This window comes from Pyxicephalus adspersus, chromosome 6 (genome assembly GCF_032062135.1).
Source record: "Pyxicephalus adspersus chromosome 6, UCB_Pads_2.0, whole genome shotgun sequence".
NCBI lineage: Eukaryota > Metazoa > Chordata > Amphibia > Anura > Pyxicephalidae > Pyxicephalus > Pyxicephalus adspersus.
Window position 1 is genome coordinate 33,592,907 of NC_092863.1, and position 22,216 is coordinate 33,615,122.

The following is a 22,216-nucleotide window of genomic DNA, read 5'->3' on the forward strand; positions in this document are numbered from 1 at the left end:
TCCTCTTTGTATATCAAAGCACAGCTTGCTCCAGAAGTTAATGAATGTCTAGGCTCCATAAAGTTTTATTTTTTTGTTTTTTTTATATTTTTTGCTTTGTTTGTGATTAACTCACAGTGAGGATTTTTTACAGTAACTGAAACCATGCTGCCTAATAATATGTTGGGACAAACATCTCACCTAATTGCATTTTTTAAAATAATGTACCTGTTCCGACTTACATACAAATTCAACTTAAGTACAAACCTACAGTCCCTATCTTGTCTGTAACCCCGGGGGGACTACCTGTACTGCTCAGCCAACATTAGTTAGACATGACAAGTTAGACATAATTTATCAGAAAAAGTGCAGAAAGTCAGAACACTGCCCCCTCCTCCCTTCAGCCACATCATGTGACCAAGCACATAGGCACGTTTTAGTTGCCTTTAGCATGTTTTCTGATGTGCTACAGTAAAAAGGAAAATGCAAATTTGGCGGTGTGATTTATTTTGTAATGTGTGGGCCCTAAACCAACAATTCCCCAACAAGCTCATACACAGCATTTATTCTGCAAGCTTTAGGATTATCCAATTTAGTTCCAACCAAATAAAACTGGTTAAATACCTGCATTACTCACCTATGTACAACTAGTGTTGTGAGATTTTTTTGGAAATTAGAGCACTTGTACACGAAAGTAAAATGTGCATTAACCACACAAGAGTCATTTTATTATGAAAAATAATTATAATATCATTCAGAACCATAACGAGAGCAGTAATACATGGGGAGCAGTCAGAAATAAAACATCCAAATAATGGTAAAAATGTAAAATTCTCTGGGGGAAGGGAGGTTGTTTCCCTGAGACCTGAGATTTTTGGGGTGTTAATAATACCCCAGATCTGCACCTGCACGCACCAACTATACACACAGAAAGTATTGCTCCTTCAACATTGCTGTCATAACACATGCATTCTTTTCTAATCTTTAAAACAATACAAATTTTTGAAGACTGGGAGTTCCATTACCATATATAAAATTCAGCAGACTAGCATTTCCATTAAAACCTGACACACTGTGACATTTTTTAAATCCTTCAATGAAATTCCCAGTTTAGATACTAGAAAGAACCTCATCATATTGGCATTTCTCACATGGATAGAACTGCAAAGCAGTTTTACTCTTAGCCTAAATAAACCCATAAAAATATCTCATCCTATCACAGGAGAGTCCTCCCCACCTCCCCAACCCCCATTAAACCCCCCCAAAACATGTCAGTCAGACTTGACCAGGGTTCCAGGAGTGTCTTTCCCGGAACAGCCCCCATTCTGCTGACAACGTGATGGCTTCTTGCGTCCGGAAGCTGGAGGGCGCAGATAAAACAGGAAAAGATGGCGATAGCATGGATGGCGAACAGCAAATCGAAGAAATTCATCTGAAAAAAAAGCAGTAATTGTAAGTTTTTTTTTTATTTGCCTTTACTGATTAGATATACTTTTATGATTAAAGTAAATAGTGTTAGGAAATTCTTGTGGTTTTTTTTTGTTTTTTTGTTTTTTAAATAAAACCTTGCTATACTACCTGGATGGAAAGAACTGGACTGTGTAGTCCTCATAAATCAGATTACAAACTGAACACAAGCATCTAATTGGCTGCAGTAGGAGACAGCTCCATTCTTCTGGGCTTTGTATACAAGATTCCCACTGTTACCAATCAATCTTACCTTGGTCAAGTCCTGGAGTTTCATGAGGGCACAGCTCAGCATATACTTTGCCACTTTCTGCAGGAGGTGAACCCACAAAAGAGCGCAGGATGGAGGAAAAGCCTTCAGCAGAGAGCAGAAAACGGCCATCAGCATCACATGTTGCAAACAGCTGCAAAAGAGAAGAATATTACCATAGCAGAAAATAAAAATGCCACAGACTGTACACCACCAAGTAATTGTTTAATAAAGTTTGCATAGCATTACTTACATCAAATGCCAACTTTGCCAACTCTTCTGCAGAGCGTGTAGCATCCTGGGCTGCTAAAACTAGTGAAACCTCACGAAAATCAATCCTTCCACTGGCATCCTGGGGGCAGAAAATAATATATACAAGTCAGGGTCTCTATACGGTAAACTATTCAGTCTGAAGATGTCTATCTGTTCTTAAACCCCAGTTCCCTGCAAGAGAAATGGTAGTATACCCACCTCCCCAATGTTGGTTGCCCATTCCTCCCACTGTATACGAAGCTCTACCTCCTACATCACTAGAAAACCTGGCAGAGACATATGTGTCAGAAGAGAGTTCAGATTTCAGCAGGTGAGACAGGAATCCGGCAACCCAGAAAGTGGCAAATGTCTGATGGAATGAGGCTGCAGAGCTAAGACAGATAAGATGTAGGAGAGACAGACCACTAGGGAGGCTAGCAAACTACCTCTTCTCTTGCAGGAAACCACCACTTTGATTTATATTGATGATTGATCATTATTTGAGTAAATAACAAAAAATACACAGTGATCCAATATATGACTGCTTAGACAGATGTCATTGAAACACATTGTCACTAATGGTAGACTACCAATCTAAACTCAGAATTAGGCATTTTACCTCTCTTTACAGTCCCAGGGACAATGGTCACCAGACAAAATAAAGAGGGTGAAACACCCTAATATAGACAAAAAAAAATATGTCAGGCATTTTTATCCTTCCTAATTTTATCTAAAACTGAAAAAAAAGTTTGGTGATTGATACATTAGTTATCTGATATGCAATACACCAATTTACCATGAAAATACAGCGGATTTGTTTATTAGTTTCTGCCAATTTTTACATGCCAATACCAGCCTTTTAGTCACTTTAGGATTTATTAATAAAACAGGGAATAAGACATTCCCTCAAATATTCCCACATGGAAATCCCAATGTGGGAATAATTTCCCAATGGCAGTAATTGATTCCCACAAGAGAATGTTTAAAATAATGTCAGATTTCCCTTTTTATCAACAGAGCCCTTTGTGTTCAAAGTATGGCAATGCATATTTATTATACTGCAATAGCACACCTTTTAACAATAACCTCACCTTTGGAAAGTAACTGAAAACTCTGGAAATTACATCAGTCTGGGTGAGCCCCAACTTTTCTGCCAGCTCTTCTAGCCCAACACGGGAACATACCCCCTCTAGACAAAGATCAATCAACCCCTGGACACTATCAAAGGAGAACCTGTGGAGGACAAGAGAAAAGTAATAAATATGGTAAAACTGGACATCACCATGATTTTTTTTTTCTTTTTTTTTCATTTATCATTTGAATCATTTTTAATTTAAAATTGAAACACGTAAGCGACCCACCAGATTGCATAACATGCATAAAATGCTGTTATTATAGCAGTCTCAAAATCACAGACTACCTAAAAAAGCAGATGCAGTTATTGAGCTGGATCCCACTTGTACCTAGTTCTCAGCCACTACATTTTGATATCTGAGCCCAATTTTCCCAAAGTTAAATCCATGTACATTTCCCCTGCCCCATTACCATACTTAAGCTTGGTCACTGGCCTGGCTCTAAGTGTACACTATCATACCCCAAATACACCAAATTATTCTTGGGGCTTCCCGGGGCTTAACAAACAAAAAAAAAAAATAGGAATGTTATGGTCCCTAAAGGTGGTACACCAAAATACATGCTATACATTACTAACAGCACCCTGTCATCTTTTTTTTCAAAACAACATATAAAAATGCTAGCTTTAAAACCTTTGTGTTCGCAGTGCATCTGATACATACATCCAGCCTAATAGAACCTAAATCAACAGCTTGACCAGTGTGTTTGCTGGTAATAAACTTACATAGCTGATATCACTTACCCAGCCTTCCGTAGGATTTTTCCCAGCTCCCAAATTTTTGGGTCTAATGGCACTTTCAAATGCCCTACAGGAGTTACTGGGGTATCTCCTATCAACTCATATTCTGTTGCTGGTTTTCCAAGTGCTCTTAAAGTAAAATCACAAAAAAATATTACATTAAGCATCAAATATGGAAAGGTGAAGCAGCTCACCAATCATACTGGTGAGATAACAATACTGGTTTATAATTAAACTATTAAACCCATTTTTACTAGACAAAAGCACCAATCCTTAATCAGGAGAACAGATTTTTAAGCAAGTTGAAATGCAACTGACAATTTTATCTGCTTGTCAACACCAGTGCCACTGCCCTACGCTCCCCAGTATCACTAGCAATTCTGGTATTCAAAGCAATATGAACATAAAACAGCCAGGGTATTTCTTTTGTTACTATTATCCCAGGCCAAGACCCTTAATTTACAAAAATCAAATTTTTTACTCAACTCACTTTGCCATAAACTTCTGCACATTGCTGGCATATAATGCAGGATCTGCTTTCTCTTCAGGGCTTGGATTGTAAACTGGCAGGAACTAGAATAAAATAAAAAATCAATTAGAGCAAATTGCTACCATATACAAAGTATTGTTGCAGAATGTGTCAGAGTAGAGAAAGGTAAAAAACAGCTCTCACATGCCAGGAGTTACAAAAAGCAACATTTCTTACCTCTATTTCCAGGTTAATGTAAAACTGGGACATTGTAAGCCAAAGAACCTTTAACCTGTGAAAAAAAAAAACATTGCATGGTGCAATTTAAAATTAAAGAAAAAAAAAAGAAAAATGTTACTTGAAAGACTTGCTGATCAAATGTAATAAACATTAATAAGACTAGCTAATCTACTATTGCCATAACAACTTAAATACATACATCCCAACACTAGGGTGTGGTAACCACTTAGCTACAAAGCCCATGTAATGTATCAGCTATGCTGCTTGTGGCTCTCCTGCTACTGCTGCTAGGTGAAGGTCTCCCTCCCAGTTTCAAATACTAATACTCCCAGAAAGAGAACTTTTCTTATAGCTTTACTTTCAACCCATAAAAAAGATGACATAATTGGAGTATTGAGATGGTACAGTATGTGTTTTTAGCCTGAGCAGATAAGGGGTTCAAGAAAATGCGGGGTCTTATTTATAGAAATCTGCAGTAAGGTTTATTTGCTTTACATATATGCATGTATTAACTACTGGGTTGTGCTCTAGTAGAGATTTTTTGGTAAAACAATTTTATTGATAACAGCGTTTGAATTAGACTGCCATATCATCCCTGCCAAAAATCAAACTTAGGGTCTATTTAAAAAAAAGTGAATCTGACATTCACTAAATCATTCGCTGGTGGAGAATGTCAAAACTTCACTGCTTTATAAACAGACCCCTAGTAGTAATTTCATAATTCTGTATCAATGCAGAGTTGGTATTACACACACACACACACACACTCATGTCAGCGTCAGTTACATAAGAAGGGGAATTGAGGGGTAAGAAATTGTAGCTTTACTAGAAATCTTGTATTAAGAATACCACTTTTATTTATAGTCACTGTTTCTAATGTTTGCTGACTTAAAAACAGAATGTTGAAAATAATCAATGACATTTTTTTTACTTTATTATAGGTTTAGGTAGGTCTTTCCTGTACATGTGTAATATTCTAGCTATAATTTGTCATGATTATACCTTTGCGACTTTATTTCAGGAAAGGGGCAAGTATCAAGCATCAAGCTTGTCCTCCTCTACAGGAAATTGGGTATACTCAAATAATTTCACTTTGTAAACTTCGAACCCCCCATCCTAATGGTACATCAAAGTTTATCAGGTACTGCAGTTTCTAATTCTGTTCTGTGGTTCAGTCAAAAAAAACACTCCACCTCTTTTTTATTCAAGTTTTAGATGAGATGAATATTAAAACTGCATTAGAAATTGATCATAAATATACTTTATGATCTGGTGCTTACTGTGGGAGGGAGCTACATTGCTTTAGTGCATTGAAATGCCATTTAAAATCAATGACATCACAAAGCCTATGACAAAAAATGTAAAAGATCAAACCTGCAAGAAGAATGTTAATTTCTAGAAATACAAGAGCCCAAAAATGAGGTTGGTAATGAATATAGAGTGTTCTACAAGCACTAATAAAAGAGCACATAAGTTGGTAGAATTTTGTTACAGAAAAACAATGTACTTACACTCCATTTCCTTTCCATGTCCAAATTGTTGCAGGCTGCATATTGAGAAAGAAAATACCTGATTTATAAAATGAGTTTAAACACAGTAAAATAAAAGAAAACACTGTAATTCTTATGACATATTTATATTATAAAAATTATATTTAAAACACATGCTTCTCTGCTCTTTTGCTTGGAGCACTTGCATAAAAAAGGGAAGGTAGAGCAGATTTTATACATAGTTTCCTATTCTGGATATAATTTTTAATCCTTTTGACCAGTGACATTTTTGTAAAAATATTGACATAAACTCAGCACATTTTTCCAAATTCTAATTTTAAACTGACATTCTATTGTACACATTGAAGCCTAATTGTCATTTTTAACTGATGAGGCCTGATAATGGTCTGCTTTCTTTTTAATTGTTTGTGATGGTTCCAATGGAGATTGGAGGTGTACAGGAACTCTCTAAGGTTTTACAACAGCTGCACTTTTGACTGCATGACTTAATGTTGAAAGCACATATTCACTCCCATTTCCTGAATGTTCATAGCAATATTACATTCAGAGGCCAATACGTTGTCCTTTTATTTTTTTTACTATCTTAACTACAGGACTTTTATTTGCTGTATACAGTAGGCAGCTTGTGTTATCAGTCTTGACTTCAACCAACCAAATAAACCAATAAAAAAAGTAAGGAGAGATGATCAATAACTTAAACCACATTACTTACTAGTTTGTTGGGATATCGCATTAGCACTGGTTGAACAGGCACTCCTGCCACAAAGGCTCCTGCAGAACAACACAGAAGTACACCAGAAGTAAGTATATTATGTACAGAAGTATACTCTTCATGGGGCAATTGTAGACCAAGCTATTTATTTACCTGGCTTAAATTTTAGTATCACTTGTCCATTACCATTTGTTCCCTCTGGAAAAAACAAAAGCTAAAAAAAAAAAGGCAAAAACCAGTTAATGAGCCTTTACTCATAAATCAGAAGCTGGTTTATGTAGAAGGACACTTATAATGATCCCGTTAAAATTACACCTCACTACTCTCAAAATGCTGCCCAACTTCTAAAAAAGTTACTGTACATTTCTTCAAGCAGCCTTTGCAAGAAAAACATCCTAGAGAGCAAAATGACACCCCGGATTTTTATGAGGCCCACAGTGGTCTCAAGAAAGCGAGGGGATTATGGGGCCATAGCGTATGCACAGTAGGAAGATAAAATGACTGGGATGCATTCTTTGCAAAGGCTGTGCAGTGCCAGGCATGGCTGCAATTGTAGACATGAGGAGGAAGCCAAAATGTCACTAAAAGTGAACTTAAACTTTAAAGCTGAACTCCACGCTTAGTCAAATTAGGTTTAATTCTTGTTTTTGTCTAGCAGTACTTTCCTTACTTTATCCTTTGTTACCCCAGCAGTTGATGCGATCTTCTTCCATCCAACTACTTTCTCTGTTTACAATGTAGAGTTACTTAAATTACATTGTTAGGGATGAAGTCAGTTCCTGTAACAGCGGGCTGTAGTGGCTTAGGGAAGAGGCTGCAGGGAAGTAAGGGATAAAAAAGTAAAAAGTTCTATTTACTCTGCCCTTGGATTTAAGTGTGCAATTACCTCGCAGAAGGGTTATCCCCAATGCAAGCAAAGGTGGAAGCGAACCTGGAGTTAGGATTTAATCCTCTTTTAATCAATATTAGCAGCGTATTGGGAACAGTAAGCTGCACTTTAATGTTACATACATGTTAAAAGTTTCTCTGTAGATAGGAGCACTTTTACCTACATGTTTATGAAAATTAGCAGATACTAAAGGAAACAGCTTGTGCAGTTAGGATAAAGAAAGGAGAGAAGGTGGTAACAAAAACTGTAAATATGTTCTTAGAGGGTAAAACAAGGAGATATACTCTTTAAGACAGGAATTAGCACTCCACCTGAGGCCACTCCCCACGGGAAGTTGCTCGTCTCTTCACCTCCTCCACCACTTTTTTCCGTGATGCTGGGTCATGTCGGGACACCATAATAGATTGATTGAATCGAAGCAGAGCTAAGGAAGAGATCACAAAACTGTAGCAAAGTTTTGTTCATAGGAGGGCACTGGAATTTAGGCAAACTTAGTTATTTGTAAAAGTTCAGGGCCCCAGACTATAAACTTAAATAAAATTAGATGTCACCAACTCTGCTGCGTGCACAAACTGATATTTTTCCGTATAAATGTTCCTTGCAGTCTACGTTTGCTTTACAAAATCATAACATGGCTGACCATTTTCTAAACCTGCAGCATGAAAAATGTATTTATTTTTTTATTAGCACTTCTCATGCAAAGCTATACCTCAGGTATGAGATACACTGACTATGGAAACCAGGGCAAAGACCCTGGATCAAGTACCCAATCTGCATAACTAACTGCACTTAGAGAAAAACTACTTGGTAGCATTTGTACTATAGCTGAAATAACAAAGCCTTTAGGCGTATGCAAAGCCTAACAAATAAAAGTCTATTTGATACCTTTTATTCTGTTAAATGTGCCTTTAAATCATTTTGTTTTATGTGTTTGATGATTGCAAAACACAATTATCTTGTCAGAAATACAGAGCTGTCCTTGGTCCAGTTTTTACTTTATGTGTTATCTTAAGGAGAATAATTAATACTCCCAGATTCTGGGACTACAAAAACATTAGCTTTTGTGGAGATGGGTGAATGGGTAAGCCTGAGAAGATTTTGTTTTATAAACACACACAAACTTTAAATAAACTTAATAAAACCCAGTGAAGATCTTGTTTTCTTTTTACCTTCCTTGCACTTCTCTAGCACCTAATCCATGTCTCTTAATTCACCCCTACAAAGGGATAGGATCCTGAATACTTTAATAATTTATTAGATCTTAATGAAAAAGTACATAACACCCAATAGAAAAGGGTTATTTTTTGGGACCCCTGACCTAGATATTAAATCCACCCAGCTGAGATAATGCCAAAATGTGCTTCTGGCCCCCAGCAGGCTTGTAAATGCTTCTTGACAAGGACAATAATTGCTGGGGTACCCAATCGTTTCTGTAGGCACTCCCAGTGCTCAACTATGGTAGGGCCTCGAAGGTGGGAAATCTAGGCCAGGAATAGTAAGACAGGGAATAAGTTTGGCTATCTGTATAACAATCAGCATATTACGGGGGCAGGGTCCAATAGCGGTGTCAAACTCAAATACACAGTGGGCCAAAAAAAGAAAAACTTAGGCAAAGTCGTGGGCCAAACTTGAAACTGAAATAGCACCGCTACCCTGCATCACGAAAACAGTCCAATGCAGGGCCTAATTTTATGAGTGACGGGAACGCCCACTTCACCGAAATAGCACTGCTACTACAATTCCCTGCGTTCACAAAACAGTCCAATGTGGGGCCACGCATAGGCAGAGGCCACTGTTCTATAGATGCGAGTGATGCCAGGAATTTTAGCGGCGCTATTTCAATGAAGCGGCGGGCCAGCTGCAAATCATATTTAAGATTTCTTGACACCCCTACAATAGTGGGAATGTCAATAAAAAAGGCACAAAAGGAGCAATGTTGCATGGCTGCCATATTAATCAGAAGACTGAGCCAACCCAAAGCTAACCCCACAAAATGCCAAACTAAAACAAAATGTACCCTGGTGAAGTGCTAATGAGACCTTAAAATGAATTTCTCTATGAAAAAAACTCATTGACAAACTCCTGGTACACAGCTGGCTTATTGCAAAAATTTGATGACATGGCATTGCACTAAAAAAATTAGCTTAGTGAAGCTGGCATAGTTAATTGGTTATCCGAAATATCCAATAAGGGACATTGAACATGTTTTTTCAGTATTTATATTACAATTTATACATAGTTTAATACACGGTCTGTCAGTAACAAAGAGTTACAGTCTGCCCATTGTGTTCAAACCTGACATTCTAGGTCAGGGCTTGCATTTGCTCTGTTTTACATAATGGTATGGGCCACTATGAGGTTCTCTAATCCAAATAAAAGATGCAGGGCATAAATCAAAAGGTTATTGGGTATGCTTCTGGCCAATCACAATTAGGCAGAACGCTCCTACTAGGGACAGTTGAGTCTTACAAGAGTCACCAATAGTGTGGTTGGCTGAGATTCCTGTAAATACCTGTGGTATTCTTTAAGTCAACACCTGTAAGGCTTCATGGATCTCAGACTCAAGATGTCCATGGGGTTTCAGTGCCTGAGATTAGGATCTGCCTTACACTACAAATATGCCTCAACTTCTTCATTAACTATCAAAAGATTTCAGTTGGTATTAGAGACACTTGGCTTGAATAGCCAACTGGATGAGAAAGGTGAAACTTGTTTTCAGAAGGAGGCTAAACATAAACTCATCAGAAATATGAATTTAGGATAATATTAAATATATTATAGGCATACCTTTTGATTTACATCAGTTTAAACGAGCAAAAAATAATAAAGCGTGTATTTAAATCTATTCCATCCAGGGCTTAAATCATCTGTTTATGCCAGGAAAATGAGTGCACAGATCAAAAAGAGAAAAGCATGGAGATTTCCATTAGAGTTTATTATTTAGCTCACCTCCAATCACTGGGATGTTGAGGTTCTCCACTCGGGACACAACTGATGGGAGGTCACACACCACAGTAACAATGGGGTCAAAGAAGGTGGAGTGAGGGGCCACAACCAGCAGTGGGGCCTCAGAGCTGGAGGCGCGGCGGCCACGGATGGTGATCCAGTGGAAGCCACACATGAAGAACATAGTGCGGCTCAGTACGTAAATCAAGTGATGCAGAATGCTGTGTGCATAAGGGGAAAAGACACATGGAATGGGAAATGGAAAGGGGAGAGATGGAAATAAATGAATGTGCTGTACTGTATAACGATGACAAATACCTTTAAACATTATCATCACTTTCACAGACAGGCTTTGGACTTACGTGCGTCTATGTCGAATGGACCGGCTCAGCTCTTCTTCTGTCATTCCAGCGACTCGAAGTGCAGCTATTGGCCACATGAGAAACAGGAAGATGGCAGCCAGAAGGAAACGCAAGGGAAACAGAATTGGACCCAGGACATAGAACTGTAAAAATACAGAAAAAAAATTATATGAATAAAAGTAACTGTTTAGCTTACACATCATTGCAAAATTGGAAAAATCGCCATGGAATCTGAAATTGCAACAGCCGATCAATTGTAATTCAGCTCTGTATCAGACTTGCAGCTGAATTTTGTTCAAACGCATACATCATGTGTACAAACAATTGATAAATTATGGGGGGGGGACATGATCAATTACATATCAGAAAACTGATGGACTAGTCAGTTAAGCACAAAACTGTGAACAGATCTGCGAGCTAGACCCTAAATTAAAAACTTAAAGATTAAACAACAACGGAAGCCAAAATTCCTACACAAAGTAGGCAAGACATATTTAACTACATACCAAAATATTTTATAAAATCATATTAGAGAAGACATGGGAATTTTGTGTCTACATTAGAGCAAAAGGCCACAGGCCAAGTGGTTCCCAAGAGATCATGAAACTCTTGCATATGCTTTATACTTTTATAAAAGTAAAATCAATAATGCTCACATTACACAACATTCTATTTTAAACAAGGATATCTTCCCCAGGGAGTAGTTTTTATATGTTTTACATAAACTGCTACAATACAAAACAGTTTAAAATAAGTTATGATGGCACCCATGCCACTATAGAAGCCTTGCAGACCTGCTCATAATGTAATCATGAGCAAATATTTTTAAATACACACATACATGCACAAACATAGTATGGGTTGTGTGTAATGCATCTGCACTATTTCTATAAAAAATAACAAATACTGACTTATCTTCTGTGCTAAAGTCTGCTTTTCGTTAAACCAGGCGCAGATTAAAAAAAACTGTTTTGGTGACAAAAAAAAAAAAAGAGCTGGGATAGATGAGGATGAAGAGGATATGGCTTCCTTCATAGGAAGTGCTACTTATGGATCAATATAAACATCCTGGTAAATGGATTTCTGGGTCCAACGCCAGCACATCCTGAGACCTGGATATAAGTAGGCAACTAATTCACTACACAAAAACCTTTTTCATTTCTCAATCAGAGAAATCCCATAGAGACTCTGCAGCAAGTTAGCCATACAGGGGCATAAAAGGTGAAAGTAGTGGCTCCTATTTTCCGATTTTAATAATTTTAATAATGCACAAACTATCATGGTGAAGAACTGACTTCCAGACACAATGTTTATTAAGTAGTTTTTCTGATGTTGTTTTGTTAGATCCATATTTATTGTATATAAAAGGAAAACTACTTAAGTTCTATATTTATTCTTGAGAACATTGTCACCAAGTCTTAAAATGATGGGAAATACAAAATTATACAGCTGTTTCCAGAACAAAAGGTGAAGGTAAGTTCAATATTCAGTCAAGGCTTCCAATGTTCTTGTAGGAGCTGAATGAAAGGGGAATTCTCCTCATTTGGGAAGAAAATCCTCTTGATTTTTGTCCAACCTCTGAATCAGTAAGTAAAAGAAAATCTCCCTAACAAACTGCAAAAATTATCAGTTTACAGGCAAAGAGTGCATAGTTCTGAACACAGGGAGAAAACCAAGGTTTATTACAGGAACCATTCCATTAGTTCGTTTACATACCAGAAATGTTTTATAAATCCACCCAGCCCTGGTATAAAACATGTTCCTAATAACTTCTAGGGTTTCTTTTTAAAGTGAACTAAATACCAACTACTAGAACACGTCTTCTGCCAAAATACTTCTTCCTCCATATCAGCACATGCCTATAGGCATCCCAAACCGGACAATGAAGATGGCAGAGAAGAGGGAAGATTGAAACACCAGTGAAAGAGTAAAGCATAGACATCTTAGTGCTGGAAGGGGTTCTTTTGTCGGATAATTCAGTCATAACGTGCAAATCCTCTGTGCATACTTGCCAAGTATGGAAACAAACCTGAGGACCTCTGGCTCATACCAAAGTTAATGGAAGAACTGAAATAAAACATACAGTATATCTCTGCAATACATAAACATGTCTCTGTGTTCCAGGGAGAGGGAATGTGGCAGCTCTGGGTTTGTAGTGTGATAAACACAGACATAAGAAAATACTTCCAATGGTATACATAACGAAAAAGGGGCACATAGAATTGTACTGTTAATTTTTACATACATTTTAATTGTTGGCATTTATAAAGATCTAGTGGTAATGAAACACATTGCAGAAATCGGAATCCCTTCTTTAGGGCCGATAAGCAAGGGTAACAGGAGAAGAGAACACCTTTAATAAAAGTCCTGGTAGATGGATGGAACAGGGATAATTAGAAGAGCTGATCATTGCCAGTTTCACCTGACACAGGCAAAGCATAAGTACACTTATCCATGCAAAAACTATAAAAGTAAATATTGCAAATAAACACAGTTCACTCAAGGTACACTGACACCAGTTTCAGTGTTTTGCAATGCTGACATGGACAAACAAATACAAAAATTAATCATTTTCAATGGGAAAGTTCAGCATGTAGCATTAGAATAAAACTAAAACACATGGGAACATGCATAGCTGTTATTTGGTGAACAAGTGTCTGGTCTTTTCTGCAGCTAATTTTACAATTAGTATATCAGCATTATAAAGTCAATAAAGATAACACTGCTTTGTAACATTCACAATATATCCAGTATAACAGGGATAAAGTACATGCTGGATATAGGTGACAAGATTACATGCAAGTTATAATAAAGTAACAATCAACTAGTATAAATAAATTCTATAGGTATGTAGCGTCATCATCTAAAATAAACCAAAAAATCTGGTATCAGTAGGAAATTCTGAAACTCCTATAAACATGGGCAACTAGAAACATGTCATTTTAACATTTACCTCATGAAGAGTTTAGGAGTATGGAATTGGTAATATGAAATCTTATGTTAAGCGCAGAAACTGTCTGATTATTCATTCTAATTTGATTTTTTTATGTAATAAATTTAACAAACTGTGTCACCTTTATCTTAGGGAAATAATTGTACAGAATGAAACATCTTATCTACTGTCCTCAAATCAAATTATTGTCCTATAGGAAGGTTTTTATGGTTGAAACACACTGGGCTCTCCAAGACTGGAAAGAGTACTCTTTCAATGGTGAACCTTGGAGATCCAGGACACCTGGAGGGGTTAAGTAATAGTCATTTGTTATTGCAATCCTGGACCAGATCCATTTCAGGTTTGTTGGATCACCTAGGTTTACCGATGAAAGTGTATCCTTTCCAGCCCTGGTGAGCTTTAATAAATCAGGCCCATTGTGTTAGAACAATATTTTTAACCATTCAGAATCACTTGGCATATAAATACATGATATGTAGGTGTTGCATTGTGATGCCATTCATTCATTCAGAATGGAACACCAATCCACTTGCACAGGACTTGCCAAGGCACTTGTAGTACTTGGAGTACCACATGACGCATATCAGGCATGAGGTGGCTGGAAATGCTGCAGTAAGGTGCCCTGTCAGCATTTTCAGAATTCATAAACTAGCTTAAAGGAGCTGCGTTAGTCTCATTGGACCTCAGGGTTTAAAAGCCATATGCACATACTGTACATGTTTCTGAATTACAATAAAATGCATCCTGTGAAATTCTGTTCACTATAAATATAAATATAGTATAAATGCACATGGCGTTCCTGGCTGTATTTAGTTATACTCTGCGCGTAAATTAAACCATGTTGTGGACTTGTTTCGGAGGTCATCTTATCTCCATATTAAAAGGGTTCACATCTTCAGAAACTGTTCCTACATTATAAAAAAGAGAATGGGTTTCAGCTCCTAGAAAAAAGAAATAGACAGGAGGGGCTCTAGCTTATATTAGGGAAATCATTGAACAAATGACAATAATATTAAGAAGCAGACCGACTGACCATGTACACTGAGCCTTTGTCCTGCATTGGTTACTATAGTGGTGTGCCGAAGGATTACAAAGTTCTTATTTTACTGCGTTTCCTCTGAAAATGAGGAAACCTTTTAGATGCATGCTGGAGAAATGCCTCCGTCATTAAATACCTGGAGGAGGCCATGTTGTGGGCCATACCAATAGATCCTATGAATGTTGTCTATTCATTCATATGTCATGACTGACGTCAACAAGCAGCTGCATTAATTAATGAACTGCTTTAAAGGAAACCTATGTTAGCAGCTGTCACAGTGGACCAACTGTTGAAAACGCTGCTTGCCTGGCCCCCTCTGACAATACTATTTTTAAATCATTGGCTTGAATAATGCAAGAGCGAGGCAAATTTGAGGCAAAGTCAATGCTCTTGTGGGTCAGTGACAGAAAATAAATTAGTACACTGTGATGGCATGACAGCCTTACAGGCTCTTTGTATATACTAATAAATGGATTTATGGTGAAGCTAACCTGTGGAGCTGAAAACTTCTCTATTTATAAATATTCTTTATGGATTCATAGGATCAGCAATACAGCCAGGTAAATGGCATTTCAGAGTTATATTATGGTTTCAGTTGTCAAGCTGCTCTCTATTTTTAGTTTAAAATCAATAGTGTTATTTTGAAACAAACGTTATAAATACAGTTTTTTCTTCATAATTCAAGATTTTGGTTTGATTGGATTCCAAATGTCTAACAAACAGAGTAAAAAACCGAACTGAAAACATTTCATCATCCTTTGAAAGACATGATGGCCTCTGATGGTTGCATCATGAACTATAAGGTCTGTGACCAATCATTTTTCCATCTGACATGAACGGCCATGCGGTCAGTAGAAACTAATGGCAGATTATATGAACTTTGCTTATCGCCATTTATGTTGCTAATCTTTCTTCACTTTCTTTCTGCTGAAACAGACAACAGAGACCCAAAATAGCAATAAAACTGACTCTAACCAAATAAAAACTGTTTTTTGGCAGGACTCACAGTTTAAGGTTGTTTGCAATGTAGAATAGGGAATTTGTGCAGACGGATATGTCTGCCTGTACATTATCTAACCAGAAGCTCAGAGAGGCCTAATGATCTGTGGTTTATCAGAACTTTACAGCTTCAGCGTAATAAACAGAATAGGTGACAATTGTGATAAGAAAAGAAGTGTTCCATATAGACGGATAACAATTACTCAGTGTTGCAAAACATTATTTCTATACACTCCAGCATTATGAGTAATTTCTGATTTTACCACTCATTTCAGGGGTGACATATTGGTGCACCTATTGAATTCTTTTAAAAAGAAAACTTTCTTGGGTCTCTTTAGTTTAAAGTTTCTAGCCACCCAACAAACAGCTTTTACATTGTCAAACACTTGGCAAAGAACAGAGAAGATTTGTAATGGAAGTGTATTTATAGCACAATGCTGAGGAATAATACAAACAAATGACTGATCAGGTGATCTGCTTAGGGTAAAGGCTGCTTCTGCACTGGAAGTTTGCAGATAGAGCCTCACAGAGCTGAATTGACAAAAGTTTCTTTCTTTAGTGTGGTACTCATCTGAACAAATGTCAGGCACTGCAGTTTAATGCAAAGACGTGCACAAATAAACTCCTACAGCAAATATACGATGTACAGATCGCTGAGACTAGCCCTCAAATATATTATATACTCATACATGTAAACACAAAGGATCTCTAGGTAACTATGCACCCGATTTCTAGTCATGAGCAGTATGTACACTGTTATTTGTATACAGAGATGATAGATGCCAGAACTGCTCATGTTTCCGTGGTTACTAATTAGCAGTTAGTGTGGTTAGGCCTCTACACAGCCTCACATAAACATTACTGTCTCCTTGTCACCAGACTCTGGGACAGAAGCCATGGTAGCCTTGTACCTTATCTCTCCTAATACTGCTCAGTCCTGGGAAAATACAACCCTGGTTACTGTGTACAGACAGCAATCTCCTAGTTGTGAGAAAGGCAACTTTGTGGTCAAGAGTTGTGTATGAACGTGACCTGACCGTCATCAGTGACGGGCATATTTAACAAACAGGCATGTTTTAGATTTCATGTATGTAGGGATTCATCATCCTTATTTACATAGATGATACATTACTGAGGGTACCAAATACATCTTATTTCAGTAGTGTTTCACTTCCATATTCTACTTATTTTAATAAATTGTTGTTAAAATGAATGCTTTGTAAATACAAAGAGCAGCACAAGCATGCTTTGAACATTCATGTGATACATGTCACAATGACTTTCTAAGAATCGAAACAATATATCAATTTAGAAGATGAGGGCAAGTTCAGCAGTTCAAGCAGCAGCACTGAAAATCCTGGTTATCACTGAAATGAAGGAGAGCAATTTATATCCCTTTTATAAAAGCATTTGACTGCAGTGCAGTTGCAGTGAGTTTTTTGCTTCATACAGAATCTCAGGGCAATCTGCTGTCTTAACCTTCTACCTCCTCCAAAATGTGCCAGAAAAGTGCACCTGAACACCCCCCCAACAATGCCAATGATCATTTTTGGGCGCCTAGTAGTTGAAAATATGTATGAGGGAGCTTGGTTCCACATCTGTCTGAAATGTCAGGTGAGTCATGAATGTATGTTCAACACAAATCATTTTTTCTAAACACATTTTTGTAGCTGGCCCTTAGTTGTTTGGAGTCCTCCTCCCATGTACACAAGCTCTGGTGCTGCCATTTCTTTACTAAACATGTGTTTTAAGCCAGACGGCTCCAGAAGTTGCTAGGGCTGCCTTGAGCTGAAGCAGATTTGTCACCCACCCACAACGCCCACCAATGTAAAGGGGTAATTTCCCATTGACATCCAATGTGAAGGGTCACTTGTACATACACTGATGGTCAGTGATCAATCAATTTATTATTTCTGTCCCATACAGTTTTTAGTTCATGTATATTTTAGCTGGATCGTAACACAGCATTTCATTGTGATTGAGGCAGGGACTCTGATCTAGACATTTTAAAGGGCAAATTCATTTTGGGATCGGAGCGATGAACACAAAAGACAAGTAGTTACCGGTATTGCCTGCAGACCCAGTGCAGCTAATCTTTTTTTCTCCTATTTACTAACTTACCATGGGTTGTTGTGCACTTTTTTGTAGTGGTAGTTTTCATATTTCAGAGATATCCCCTGAGGACTCATGATCTCATAGGGAATATGGAAGAAGGAAAGGTGCCAGTATCTTACATCCACAGAATGAATGACACAGGGGGTTACATGCACTGCAGGTTCCCAGGTAGAAATTTCCCTCCAGTAAGGGGAAACAGTAACAAGCACAGTGGTGACATCTTCAAAATTTCATGAAAACAAAAGTCACAGATATGGTGCCTGAAAGTTACACTGCACATATGCTGGTATGAGACAGTAGGCATATGAAATATACTTCGATTTTCCCGGAGGAAATAAATACAAAAAGGTACATAAACCGAATAATATATTTGGATGCCCCTAAAAGATTCACTATTTGAGTTCATAAAATATAAAACAAATCCACCGTTGGAGCTTCTGTCATTACTCTTGTGGAGTTTCCTCTGTGGAAGCCTCCCATGAACACTACCTAGGACTATTCTCATGGTGTAAATATAGTTATGAGTGGCATGCATATCTTTGATTGTCACTTCCATACAACTGTACAATGTGACCTTCAAAAAGCGATAGGGAATGAAGCATCAAAGCTAAATGTTCTCCTGTTGTGAACTTCTATGCTGGACATATTTTAAAACAATTTACAAATTTTCTGAGATACCCTGAAACCTGTAAACCTAAAGTTTTGAGCCAATCATGCAATAATCTTTAAGTGTCTTAATATTGTTATTAATTGCAGTGATGAAGAAGTTAGCAGGAAGATTCATTAGGAGATATAGGGGAAACCAAATCAGCCAAATAGGCACCTGAACGTTCATGGTGGGGGCCATGTGAACAATAAAGAATTTGCTAAATGGATCTTGCAGTATGCAGAAATCAAGTCCTATCGACTATAAGATCCTTAGGTAGCTTCTATGAGGCACAGCATTTTGGAGTATTATTATGGAGGCGATTTAGGTCAAATGCAGACACTTTACAGTCCACCTACAAAACAAAAGGCACTTTGTAAATAATCAGAGGCCTCAGCTTGATATTCTGGATTAGGTGTGTAAAAAGGAATACCAGTTTAGCCAGTAATCCTTCATATCTATAAAACATGCCCTTTTCACTAGTAAAATCCCTGATCTATGAGAACCCTTATAAGTAACATTGAAACTTCAGTCATGTGTTAAATGGCAATAGAGGGTTCGCTATGGGTGCATTTTGAAAGATCCAAAGCTCAGCTTTCCAAACAAGCACACACAAAGAGAAGGTAAACTTTCATGCAAATCCAAGTATGGAAATGTCTGATGTCAAACCTCAGAGATCAAGGGAAAAACTTTGCACCATTAGAATGAAGTATAACACACCATATAAAGGGAATGCCACACATCCACATGGTATTTATTCTCCCAGGAGTAAAAGGGCTGTACTAAAACCTATAAAACTATTTTTACTACTTGGAATTTTATATGGACTGGATGACATGTCATATATATATGTTAGAAAGTAATGAACATGGTGGTAAGCTGAGGGCCTGGATCTCACAATTACGTAATTATTGCTTTTTACACCGGGGTGATACATTGCTTGTGTGTGCAGATATAAATATGATTTTAGGCCCTTGTGGGTAAATCAGCGTGAATGGTGAGGTGAGTGGGCATAGGCAGGTAATAGGGTAGCAGTGCAGATTATAGGTGCGGGCAAATGGTGACAAGGACTGGGTAGAGGTGGGTAGATGGAAATGTTGGTCATACCTACAAGGTGGGCAGTATAGGCTGGTAGAGCGGCATGGCATTAAAGGTAGGGGCCCCAGGCAGAGGTGGGCATGGGCAGGTAGTGGGCATTGTGACACAACATTAGGAATAGTAAGCAGCAGGTGGAGGTAGGTGAATATCGGTAGGTAGTGGATGAAGTGGCAAGGCATTTTTGGTAAATCACTTCTTATTTTAGGATTGCTAGAAATGAGATATCAGACAGTAAATACCCCTGTACCCCCGAGTTTTTATAGAAGGCAGTAATAAAGCTAGATACATTCAAGGTGTACATTACAGGGTGGTTTGGCCCCAGGCATTTGTATCCTCCCCCATACACATCTATGGAGGGCAGTGGGCCAGCAGTCTTGCCATGCTGCACAATGTGCCCCCTTCCCTGCAATGCTGCTCTCCCTGCGCACCATTCTGCCTCCCACCCACTGCAGAACTTTACCAGTCCCCCCCCCCCCCATGGCAGTGCCCAGCTATAATGCCCATCCATGAGGGGGTTCTGCACACCAGCAGCCCATATTACACAGACCTTTCCCAGGAGCTTTTCAGCTTTATTCTATCTTACCCTCAATTTCTGCCAGAAGCCTTCCGGGTGGAATTCGTGCAGGAAGGGGTTAAAAGGGGCGACCCCGACGTCCCCATCTTGTCCCGGGTCGCTGTCCCGGGCAGCATCGTCCGCACTCATGTCTGGCAGGCTGCGGTACAGGACTGAGCTGGGCCCGGCCAGGGATTGCTGTGACTCTGAGGAAGGGGGAGGAGCCTAGGGCCGCCTCACATTAACCCTGCTTGTGCCGCTCTGCTCCCACAGGACAAAACCGACCAGATGAGCCAGATTGTGGCAGGAAACCTCCCTTCTAGTCATGAATTAGTGATTAGGTGTAATGTGACCAGTGGGAGTGTATGTGGCTGCAGTGCAGGATATTCCTGCTTCTACTAGGGGGCCAGGCGACACGAGCGTTTTTATCGCAGGCGCCCTACCAGTCTCTATGGAATCGTCAGCGACATTGCAAACCCTGGCGCTAGCGGTCATAAACCGGCCTAATGCAATGTCTTTCGATATGGCTAGCGGTAGTGTCACATGACCCATGAAGAATCATCATCAAAGAAAATATCAAAGCATGCAACACATACAGCAATGAATACATAAAAATGATATTATCAGTCGTAACCCCCTCATACATAATCATTCAATTAATCAATTGGTAAAACTCCGCCACAACTGTAGGAACCAATCGGGAGCTCCCTAAACTAAACATATGTAAACACTGTACTTATTCATTCTTTTTTAATCATTTTATTCTCATTGATTGATTCAGTGATTATATCGCTTTATCTATGACCGCCATACAAATCACAATTTGATTGTACAATCTATATGGGACAAACCTAAACAATCCATGGTATTTGTATGCAGTGCTGCCAGGCCTTACATTGCATAGATTTAAAGGAGATTGTATGATCACATTGTATAGAGGAGTGAATATCAACCTTTCTAACATGGGGGAACCCTTAAAATAACTTTCAGATCCTCAGTGAACCCCTACTATACTTAATATATCCACAGCTCCCAGTACATTAGTGTGGTGGTCAGTGGGAAGAATGTCACCATTACAGACAGCCAAAAACGTATTGGTGTCTGTGGTAACTGACCCGAGGGTCACACATTGCTCATTACTCAAGGAACCCCTAGCAATCACTGGAAGAACCCTGGCTGAGGATCACTGGCCTAGTGTATGGTCAGCTTGCCATGGGGGATTATATCTCAGTAAAAGATAAACCAACCAATTGTTGTATCCCATACGACACGTCCTCTAGATCAGCCTCCATGGCTGGGAACTGAATTGGGAGTTCACATTTACATGTCATCCCAGCAATCACAATAAAAAGGTCACCATTTATAATACACAACACCTGACTCTCTCTATCTGCCTATGACATGATATACTCTGACAAGTCCCACTCAGCAGAGATCTCTAAGGGCCACTACACAGGGAAGGATATTCACTTCCAATACAATACAATGATCCAATGGGAACCTGAAGAGAATTCAGCAGTCCTCTAATATAGAGAGAGGATTTTAAAGGGAGAGTAATTTTTAGAGTTCTTATTAGTGGAATAGATCAAAGGTGCTGTTAAATGGAGATGGAAAGTTCATAAGTTGTCTAAACAATTCCAATTGCCATCAATGATGAAGGATTGCAAAGACATAATCTTGTATATGGGGAAAAGTGTTTTGGGACTTTAATTGGGATATTGATGGAGCACAAAACTTGCTGTTTGTGTACCAGGCCTAAACCCTCATACAGACATCCAACTGAAGTCATAGGATTGTCTCTGGAAATGATCTTTCAGTAATATTCCCAGTGACAGATGAAGGAACAAGCAATGTACACACAGA

General features: G+C 38.4%; 1 protein-coding gene across 1 annotated transcript; it reads right to left on the bottom strand.

The window, feature by feature from the left end:
• Positions 1-674: 674 nt before the first annotated feature.
• Positions 675-20,558, bottom strand: LPCAT4 (lysophosphatidylcholine acyltransferase 4). Its single transcript, XM_072415139.1, has 14 exons — positions 20,384-20,558; positions 10,951-11,093; positions 10,592-10,809; positions 7,954-8,066; positions 6,907-6,967; positions 6,754-6,812; positions 6,042-6,076; positions 4,528-4,582; positions 4,312-4,394; positions 3,825-3,950; positions 3,040-3,181; positions 1,950-2,048; positions 1,700-1,850; positions 675-1,411 (listed from the first exon to the last, which is right to left on the bottom strand). Exons 1-14 carry the CDS (start codon positions 20,501-20,503, stop codon positions 1,251-1,253), a joined length of 1,566 nt encoding a protein of 521 aa, XP_072271240.1. The 5' UTR covers positions 20,504-20,558; the 3' UTR covers positions 675-1,250.
• Between the last annotated feature and the right edge of the window lie 1,658 nt (positions 20,559-22,216).

Coding starts and splice junctions, on each gene's coding strand:
- LPCAT4 (XM_072415139.1), bottom strand. CDS start 20,503: ATGAGTGCGGACGATGCTGCCCGGGACAGCGACCCGGGACAAGATGGG. Junction 8,067..10,591: donor CAACATCCCAGTGATTGGAG/GTGAGCTAAATA, acceptor TCTCTTCCTTAG/CTCTGCTTCGATTCAATCAA. Junction 2,049..3,039: donor TTTTCAGTTACTTTCCAAAG/GTGAGGTTATTG, acceptor TTCTGCCCCCAG/GATGCCAGTGGAAGGATTGA.